Here is a 10,357-nt window from a genome sequence, read left to right as displayed (position 1 = left end):
GGTCAGGGGAGTCATTGACCTGGGTCAGGGGGTCATTGTCTAGGTCAGGGGAGTCATTGACCTGGGTCAGGGGGTCATTGTCTAGGTCAGGGGATCATTGTCCAGGTCAAGGGGTCATTTTCCTGGAGGTCAGGGGGTCTTTCTCTGAGTGATTTGATACTCTGAGGGCTGACTGGATAATTGTTAGCGAACACACAGACACCACTCGTGTGTCCGTGCTTGGTATTTTCCCTGCTCTCAGCTGAGTATAGTGGGAGCACCCAGGCCAGGTCTTAAGAGGAGATTGCATTGTACCTAAAATACCACTCTGCCTAGCTGCTAGTTGTGAGATTTGTGAAATTGAGCAGGAGACAGAAGTGTGCTATTTAACATTTGAAATTACTGAACAACTTGTGTCCTATAAACAGCTTTCCTGTGGCATACCTGACCACTGTCACAGGTGAGACGGTGGCTGTTGGCATTGTTCTAGCCTTTGTCGTTTTCCCAATCCACTTTCTCTTCACCTGCCTCTTCAGAAGAATCCGGAGCCAGGTAAGATCAATGTAGTGTGATCTGTCTGCTGTGTAAATTGATTGACTTCAGTGGCCATTTATGTATGGGGAGGAGACATTAGCCCCTTCCCAGCTTCCTGAATTTGGATCAATGTAAGGTGATTCACTTGGGCAGGACAAACAAGGCAAGGAAATACATGATGAATGATAGGGCCCTGGGAAGCACTGAGGATCAGAATGATCTTGGTGTGCATGCACACTAGTCCCTTAAGGTCGCAGGACAGGTAGAAAGTATCTGAGGAGTCACAAATGGCGCTGAACATTGTGCAATCATCAGCAAACATCCTCACTTCTGACCTTATGATGGTGGGAAGGTCAGTGGTGAACCTGCTGAAGATGGCTTCTGTATAAGTTCCATCAATCTTTATCCATGAATGCTTCCTTAGCCTTGGGTTCTTATACTTCTCATTATTTTTCCCTATTTTGGATAGTTCTGAACTGTTTGGTTTGGCATTCCATGGGCAGCAGTGGGAAGTAATTGTGATTGGGGTTTGGCTTTGTACTTTGTGACATTTGGGTTAATCCTATCAGAATGAATAGACTGTTCATGGGTCTGGGGTTGCACTAATGGGACTTGGGCTTATACCTGTCGGACTGGGGTCATGTTGGTACATTAAGGTTCACACTGAGCTTATTAAGTGACCATTTTCTTCACACCAGCTGAGATATTGAGGGTGGACAACACATGTGAGCTCAGCTGTATTCTTCAACACTGACATTCCCAATGTGGTGTTCACAGAAGGGCTGGAAGTGGGGACTGGGAGCCTAGTTTCTTCAGCTAGTCAGTGGCTCTGAATTCAGATACAGTCATCCCTGAAACTAAAAGAAGCTGACATTGTTCAGGAAGCTGGCACATGGTTAATGGGCTCAATATTAACAAGTACCACAAGGTGTCTTGTTTCCCCTGGAAACTGGGATGTCCACATTTTCAAGGAATTCCCAGTTTTGCCAATGGTTTTTGCCAGTCTTGCCCACTTTGATTGTGACTGAAAGAATCTTGACCAGTTCCAGCCAGAGCCATACCGTACACTTTGTGCAATGAGACTCAGGTGTTGCCTGCAATGGTTTGTTTTCGCATATTTCTAAATTGGTGTTGTTTTTTTAATACATTCACGGGATGAGGGTGTCACTGGCTAGGCAGCATTTACTGCCCATACCTAATTGCTCAAAGGGCAGTTCAGAGTCAACCACATTGCTGTGGGTCTGGAGTCACATGTAGGCCTGACCAGGTAAGGATGGCAGTTTCCTTCCCTAAAGGACATGAGTGAACCAGACAGGATTTTCCTGACAATCGACTCATGGTCATCATTAGATTTAAATGGGATGGTTGAAAATTGAATTCAAATTCCATCATCTGTTGTGGTGGGATTTGAACCCAGGTCCCCAGAATGTTTTCTGGCTCTCTGGGTTAACAGTCCAGTAATAATACCACTAGGCCATTGCCTCCCTGATAAGAGAGTTGTGTAAGTGTAAAGAGATAATGCTGGTATATGACCTGGGGTGGTGGGCATGCTGGTAGTCGCAGTGGTCAAGGAGGTGATTGAAGCCACTCAGGTTAAACCTGGACATGCTCCATCAGATAATAGACAATGCTGATAACGTCTTTTATCAGTCATACCCTACCTAGTTGTTGTCATCCTCGCTGTACAGGTGACATACCAATGCTCATGGGATACCCCACAGCTCCTCGTCACTGGTTGGAAAATTCGGTCATTGTTGGCGAGGCAGTGACTTATTAAATGCCATGTTACTCTATCCCAGGTCACCATGGATGACCCTGAAGGCTCTGTCCCAGAGGCACAGACTGTGGGAATGGACATGTGTTTGGATCCCTCAGAGCTGGGCAGCTCCTCCTTCCTGTCTATTCCTGGAGGCCTGGACTCCATTGCAGATGCCAGCTCAGAGAGTTGTGTAAGTGTGAAGAGATAATGCTGAAATTTGCATTTTTCTCACATCTTTCTTGATCTGGACACATCTTAAAATTACACTCCATGCACAGTGTGAGTGAAAGCAGGAACAGGAAAATAGGTAGAGTCAGCATAGCATGAAGCATAGTGCACAGGAGAGGGCTTCAGCTTTTTCGGGCTGTGGGGCCAGTTCTGGGGCAAAACGCACCTATTGTGTTCAAAGGGGATATGCTGCACCTTAACAGGACTGGGACTGGTGCCTTCACAGGGAGGTTCAGTGAAATGTCTGGGGAATTTAAACTAAATCAGCAGGGAAACGGGCACTAGCCTAAAGATTTAGAAGAGGCGATAAAGTTGGTGCATAAAGTTAGAATACTGAATAGTACTGGAGAAGTAAATAGTTTCATACTAGGGGGAAAAGGGGAAATAGTCAAGGGTTAGAGTAATGAAACCTAAATTACTGTATGAATACACAAACTGTGTTGAATTATCTTGGTGAGTTACTGCTGTAGATTGCCATGTGGAAGTATGATATTTTGGCAATAACTAAGATCTGGCTTTAGAAAGTACAGGACTGCGTGTGCATTATTCCTGGAAAGTAAAGAAAGGATAAAAAGGTAGGGGTTTGGGACACTTAAGGATAGTGTTGTAGTACTTCAGGGAAAGGTTATGCCAAAGAACAAAATCAATTTGGGTAAATCTAGGGAACAAAAAAGGTGTACGAATATTGACCAATTGACTTCTCAGAATTGCAACATTTTGTCAGAGCCATAGGGGCTGTTTACACTGTGCCCCTCTTCTGCCTTCTCCCCTTGACCCTGTACATTCCTCCTTTTCACATATTAACCCAGTTCCTTCTTGAATGCCTTGATAGCACCACCCTCTAGCACACACTTGGGCAGAGTGTTCCAGACCTTAACCACTCACTGTACGAATAGTTTTCCTCATGTTGCTATTGCTTCTTTTGCCAATCACCTTAAAAGGATACCTTCTGGCTCTTCAAACTCCCACCAATGGGAACAGTTTCCCCTAATTTACTCTGTCCAGACCCCTCCTGATTTTAAACACCTTGATCAAATATCCTCTCAAATTTCTCCAAGAAAATAGAACCAACTTCTTTAATCTGTCCTGATAACGAAAGTTCCTCATCCCTGGAACCATTGTCGTGAATTGTTTCCGCATTTTCTCCAACACTTTCACTTCCTTCCTAAAGTGTGGTGCCCAGAACTGGACACGTTACTCCAGCTGAGGCCAAACAAGTATTCTACAAGTTTAACATAAGTTACTTATTGATATACTCTATGCCCCTATTAATAAAATCCAAAATGCTGTATACTTTATTAACCCCCTCTTAACCTGTCCAGCTACCAGTAATGACTTGTTCACTAGTACATCCAGGTCCCTCTGCTCTTGCACACCCTTTAGCATTGTACCCTCTACTTTATGTGCATCTCCAAAGTCTCTCCATGTTGTAAGATGAATAATTTTATGTAGTGATGTATCTTGGCTGTTGTATGTGGGTGCTTTTGGCTGCAATGGCAACCACATCTGTCGTGGACATCTGCAACTTGCAGATCTTCAGCTCAGAATCCTTGAGCTGGACGCTGAGCTGCAGACATTGCTACACCTTAGGTAAGGGGAAGGCTACCTGAATACCTTGTTCCAGAAGATGATCACATACTTTAGGCCAGTATCACCTGACTTGGTCAGTGGTCAGGAACAGGATGGTGTTGTTGCACATTGGGCAGGTACAGCGTTCAAGAAGGTGAAACTGGAAGAGCTTCAGCCCTTGCAATTGTCCAGCAGTTTCCAGATTCTTGTAGCTTGAGTGACTGAGAGCAAAGACTGTAACATGAGTGAGCTGATTGATGTTGGCACCATAGCAGATGAAGACATTAAACTGGGTGTAGATAAAATATTGCAGTGGTAGTAGGGCAAAGTACAGTCAGGGAAATAGTCACTGTTCTCTATATCTAAAAGCAAGAAGCCAGAAGGCTCTGTTGCCTGTCCAGTGCCAAGCATCAAGAGATCTGCCCAGACACAAAGAGGAACTTGCATTAGGAGAGGAAAAATCAGTGGTAATGGTCAATGTAGCTACCAGTGACATAGGCAGGGTAATGTAGGAGATCTGCAAATTAAAAATCAAAGCCTCAAAGCAAATAGTCTATGTTTACTACCAGAGCCACGAGCAAATTCATGTGGTGTAAACAAGGTAAGAGAGTTGAATATGTGGCTTAAAGATTGGTGCTGGTGAAATGGGTTCTGACACATGTACTGGAATAAGTCAGGGCTCTACAGTTGGATGTTCTGCATTGGAATTGTACTGGATTTAGTGTTCTAGTGAATTGTACTGGATCTAGTGTTTATAACTAGGGAATTAGTGAATAAGGCTTTAAACTTTAAATAGGGAGAGGTTGGCTTGGAATTTTGAAGAAAGAGGAGTGACCTTATTGATGTGTATTAAATCATGAGTGGCATAGATAGGATGAATACATATAGTCTTTTTCCTAGAGATGGGCAATTGAAAACTAGAAGGCATAGGTTTAAGGTGAGAGGGGAAAGATATAAAAGGGACCTAAGGGGCAACTTCTTCACACACAGAGAGTGGTGCGTATATGGAATGGGCTGCCAGAGAAAGTGGTTGAGGCAGATACAAAGCAACGTTTAAAACACATTTGGACAAGTACATGGAAGGGAAGGATTTAGAGAGATATGGACCAAATGTGGGTAATTGGAACTACCTGAGTGAAGACCATGGCTAGCATAGACTAGTTTGGGCCAAATGTCCTGTTTCCATGCTGTATTACTCTATGACTTTATACTCAACATATAGGGGAGGGAGGAAGGAATCATGTAGTGGAACATTGAGTAAATTCAAGGGAAGTTGTAAAGCAATTGATCAAAGTAGAAATAAATGTAATGTGAAACTCTATGAAAGGAGGATACAGTGACTGCAAACTTTACAGTATGCCAGCAGATAGGGGCAGCTTCCGAAAACAGTAAAAAAAGATTGCATGAAGAACATCGTATCCAAATGCCCACCACAATGGCATGAATTGTTTGTTCCAGTGGAAACTCATGTATGACTTGAGACCCATTACGGCGATGTGGCTACAAGGTGACCAAAGCTTGGATCTGAATATTCAAGGGTATGTGACATTCAAAAAAGACAGCTGGGAAAAGAAAACCAGATATTGATGAGGTAGCTGTGTTCATTAAAGAGTGAGTTAGTACTGCAGTGAGAGATAACCATAATGTAGACTGAGTTTGGGTGGAGCTAAGAAACAGCAAGGGGTAGAAAGCTTTGGTAAGAATTGTAGGCCACCAAACAGCAGTGATAAAGTAAATCACAGCATAAATCAGGAAATTAGAGGTGCGTGCAACAAAGGTGAATGCAGTGATCATGAGGATTTCACTTCACATATTGACTAAGTAAACCTAATTACTACCAATATTGTGGAGGATGAATTATTGGAATGAATAAAAGATTGCGGCGGCGCGGTGGCTCAGCAGCTAGCACTGCTGCCTCACAGCGCCAGGGACCCGGGTTCGATTCTAGCCTCGGGTGACTGTCTGTGTGGAGTTTGCACATTCTCCCTGTGTCTGTGCGGGTTTCCTCCGGGTATTCCGGTTTCGTCCCACAGTCCAAAGATGTGCAGGCTAGGTGGATTGGCTGTGTTAAATTGGCCATAGTGCCCAGGGATGTTTAGGTTAGGTGGGCTAGACCTGGGAAATGAGGGGAATGGGTCTGGGTGGGATGCTGTTTGGAGGGGCAGTGTGGACTTGATGGGCCAAATGGCCTGTTTCCACACTGTAGGGATTCCATGATCTATGATTATTTTCTCAATCAGTATATTGACAAACCAACCATAACACAGAGAGAGATAGCAAAAACTGCAGATGCTGGAGTCAGAAACAACACAGTGTGAAGCTGGAGGAACACAGCAGGCCAAATTCTGAAGAAGAGTTCTGACCCGAAACATTATCTTTCCTGCTCCTCTGACGCTGCCTGGTCTGCTGTTTTCCTCCAGCTCCACACTGTGTTGCCAACCACAGGACAGGGCCATTTTATGTTTAGCATTGAACTATAAAAAGGACTGATTAATAATTTTGTTATAAGGAAACCTTTTGGAAAGAGTGACTGCAATAAACATAATATACTAATTTTGGAGTGATGTTGTTCAATCAGAAATTAGGCTCCTAAACCTGAACAAAGGAAACTATGGAGCAATGGGGAGCAAATTGGCTACAGTGGATGGGAAACTGTGTTAAATGGTGTGAATATAGATAGTAAAGGCCAACATTTAAAAAAAAACTAATACTGAGTTTGCAATAAAATCCTTTCCTTTATTGTACAGAATCCCAGCAAGAAAAATGGCTCATGAAATATTTCAGATATTGTATCAGATCAAAGGAACTGGCCATTAAAATTTCCAAAACACATGGTAAGCCTGAGGGTTGGGATGATTTTAGGATTCCACAAAGCAAAACCAAGAAAAAGTTTGAGAAAGGAATGTAGAAAATAAAAATAAACCAAGGAGAAATGTAAAAAAGCTGTAAAAGTTTTCATAGGTATGTGAAAAGGAAAAGATTAGTGAAATAAAAAGTGGGGCTGTAATGAGCAGAATCGGGAGAAAGTCTAACAGGGAATAAGGAAATATGAGAGAAACTAAACAAATCTGTCTTCAATGAGGAAGAGCATGAAAATCTCCAATAAATAGTGGAGAACCTAGGAGCTAGTGTAAATGAGGAACTTCCAATTTGTTAATATCGCTTAAAGTGTACTAGAGAAATTAATGGGATATAAAGTAGATAAGTTCCCTGGACTTTGTGATCTATATCCCTGAGTATTGAAGTAGCTGGCTATACAGTTTATTACTGCATTTTGTGATCACCGTTCAAAAGTCTATAGACTCTGTAATAATCCTTCCAAATTGGAAGCTGCAAAATGCAACCTCACTCTTTAAGAAAGGAAGGAAAGAGAAAACGAGAATGATGGGCCTATTAACATTTAATCATCAGGGAAATGCTTGAATCTATACTAGAGGATAGAATAAATTGGAAAATAATGGAAGGATTGGGCAGAGTGAGCCTGGGTTTATGAAAGGGAAATCACAGTTAACAAACCTGTTGGAGACCTTTTAGAATGTAATAAGCAGAATAGATAAGGGTGAACTGATGTTTGTGGTCCATTTAGATTTTTAGAAGGTTTTTGATAAGGTCTTTCAATAGGATGCTATTAAAAAAAGAATGCATCAGATTGGGGTAATATATTGGCGTAGATTGAGAACTTGTGAATGGATGGAAAACAATAGGAATAAGTGGGTCATTTTCAGGATGTCAGGATTTGAAGAGGCTAAGTGAGCAGGCAAAAATTTGGCAGATGGAATTCAATATGGAGAAATGTGAGGTTATTCACTTTAATAGGAAATACAGAAAAACCGAGTATTCCTTGATTGACAAGAGGCTGAGAAGTGCTGAACTTCAAAGGGACTTCAGTACCATTGTTCACAGAAGTTAACAGATAATTAAGAAGGCAAATGGTATATTGGCCTTTGTTACAGGAAGATTTGAGTACCTGACTAAAGATGTCTTACTGCAATTATTATAGATTCTTGGTGAGAACACATTAGAGAATGGTGAACAGTTTTGGCCTTTCATTATCTATGGAAGGACATATTTGCCATAGTGAGAATGTGACAATGGTTCAGCAAACTAATTTCTGGAATAACAAGGTGCAGAGCTGGATGAAAACAGCAGGCCAAGCAGCATCATAGGAGCAGGAAGGCTGATGTTTCGGGGACTGCTCCTATGATGCTGCTTGGCCTGCTGTGTTCATCCAGCTCTGCACCTTGTTGTCTCAGATTTTGCAGCATCTGCAGTTCCTACTATCTCTAATTTCTGGAATGACAGGATTGTCCCATGAGGAAAGATTAAATAAACTAGATCTTTATTCTGTGCAGTTTACAAGTATGCGAGGTGATCTTATTTGAACATACAGCGTTCTTACAGCGCCCAACAGTGTAGAGGCAGGAAATTTTCTGAAGAAGGGTCTAGACCCGAAACGTCAGCTTTCCTGCTCCTCTGATGCTGCTTCGCCTGCTGTGTTCATCCAGCTCTACACCTTGTCATCTCAGGATGTTCCCCCAGCTTGTTGTGGTGCTAGGAGGGGTGGGGATGGCTGGTGAGTGAACAAAGAGACAGCCTCAGAATAAGGCAGTGACCATTTAGGACTGAGATGAGGAGAGATTTCTTTACTCAGAGTATGTAGATCTTTGGAGTTCCCTACCACAAAGCACTGTAGAAGCTCAATCGTTGAGTATGTTCAATGCCGAGATCGATAGATACATATTAAAAACCTCAAGGATTCAGGGGTAATGCAGGAAAATCATGTTAAAGTAGAAGAGAAGCCATGATGACCTGAAGGGCTGAATGGCCTCCTCCTGCTATTTTTTAAGTGTATCTCTGCGAGAAGTCTGATATGCTACTTGTCCTCACGCTCCACCGACTTGTCTCTGTCCTTTTAAAATTCTACACATTCTACCATTCTCAACACTTCCAAATTTTGTATCGTCCACAGTTATTGAAATTGTGCCCTGTTCCCCAGTGTCTGGGTCATTAATATCTATAATAGGAAGAACAAATGACCCCTAGGGAACTCCACTACAAATCTTGCTCCAACCTGAAAAAAAATCCATTGCTTTCTGTTTCCTGTCACTCAGCCAGTTTTGTATCCATGATACCTTTTTATCAAATGCCTTATGGAAGTCCGTGTACACCACATCTACAGCATTACCCTCATCAACCCTCCTATTACTTCATCAAAAAACCCTAGCAAGTTAGTTAAAAATGATTTTCTCTTGACAAATCCACACTGGTTCTCCTTAATTGACTCATTTCTACAAATGTCTTGTAGTGTCTTCTTTCAACCGTCTATCCAAGGTTACTTCCCTTATCAATTTTAAACTTTCAAATTGGGACAACCCCTGTTCTATTTCAAATAGTGATAAGGGCTCTTTTGCCTCTGTGTGTCGCATCATCTTCAGGTTCTAATGGTTTATATATAGATTCATGGATTAACTCCTATGGACTGAGATCTGATCAAGAGGCTTGGTTGGTTTATGCATTGAATAAAAGGAACCTCAGAGTCAGTTCCAGGCTGACTCATGAACTGACTAATTCTTGGAGGTAACAGATGATGCTGTACATTTATGATGTAATATAAAACCTTGTTAATTTCCTGTGACTCATGGTGACATTTATTTATTTTTTCCCTTTTTTTTGGTCTGAGCAGGAATCCCATTGGAGTAAAAAGCTGGACTCAGGCTTGCAATTCCCCCCGCAGCTTTTCAGCAAGAGGTACCAGACACTTTGATCTCCTTAAAGAAAAATGAGCTCTTCACCTCTGGCTGCCCACACAGTTGGTAATGATATCTCAATAACAGACCTATACTGACAGGAAAGCCCTACGTTTGGACCCTCTTCCGAGCAGAGGCACCATGAAAGGCTACAATTTTGCCTCAATTCCCTGGACTATGTAAAGGAAGGAAAAATATTAGGCAGGGGTTCTCACACCCAGTGGCTGTCCAAGCTGTGCAAATGTTGGTCAAGGGCAGCACTGGACTTAGCTGTGATGCCTCTGCAGTTTAATACTTGCCTGAAATTAATCAGTCTGATCTCACACCTGAAATATAGCCACTTGGATGAGTTGCTGAAGGGAGTCAGGGGAACTGGTGACAATCAACTTTTTTTTTGTCTTTGAGAAAAATTGTATAGATGGAGTTCATATCAAATCTGAACAGCATTCACAGACCGTTCCTCACTCGTTCTCCCTCCCTGTCTGACCTTCCGACCGACCTCCCTCCCTCCCTCTCTGACCTCCCGACCTCCCTCCCTCCC

At 42.5% G+C, this 10,357-nt stretch overlaps 1 protein-coding gene across 1 annotated transcript in view; it reads left to right on the top strand.

Moving 5' to 3' along the window:
- The window catches only part of pkd1b (polycystic kidney disease 1b), a 196,357-nt gene that overhangs the window by 116,695 nt on the left and 69,305 nt on the right, over positions 1-10,357 (top strand). Inside the window, exons 28-30 of the mRNA XM_048611156.1 lie at positions 408-531; positions 2,313-2,462; positions 9,753-9,817. Of these exons, the coding sequence (XP_048467113.1) occupies positions 408-531; positions 2,313-2,462; positions 9,753-9,817 (339 nt within the window). The remainder of the gene's footprint in view (positions 1-407; positions 532-2,312; positions 2,463-9,752; positions 9,818-10,357) is intronic.

The sequence above is a fragment of the Rhincodon typus genome, chromosome 23, assembly GCF_021869965.1.
Source record: "Rhincodon typus isolate 14 chromosome 23, sRhiTyp1.1, whole genome shotgun sequence".
Taxonomy (NCBI): Eukaryota; Metazoa; Chordata; class Chondrichthyes; order Orectolobiformes; family Rhincodontidae; genus Rhincodon; species Rhincodon typus.
This window is presented reverse-complemented; position numbering and strand designations above follow the sequence as displayed.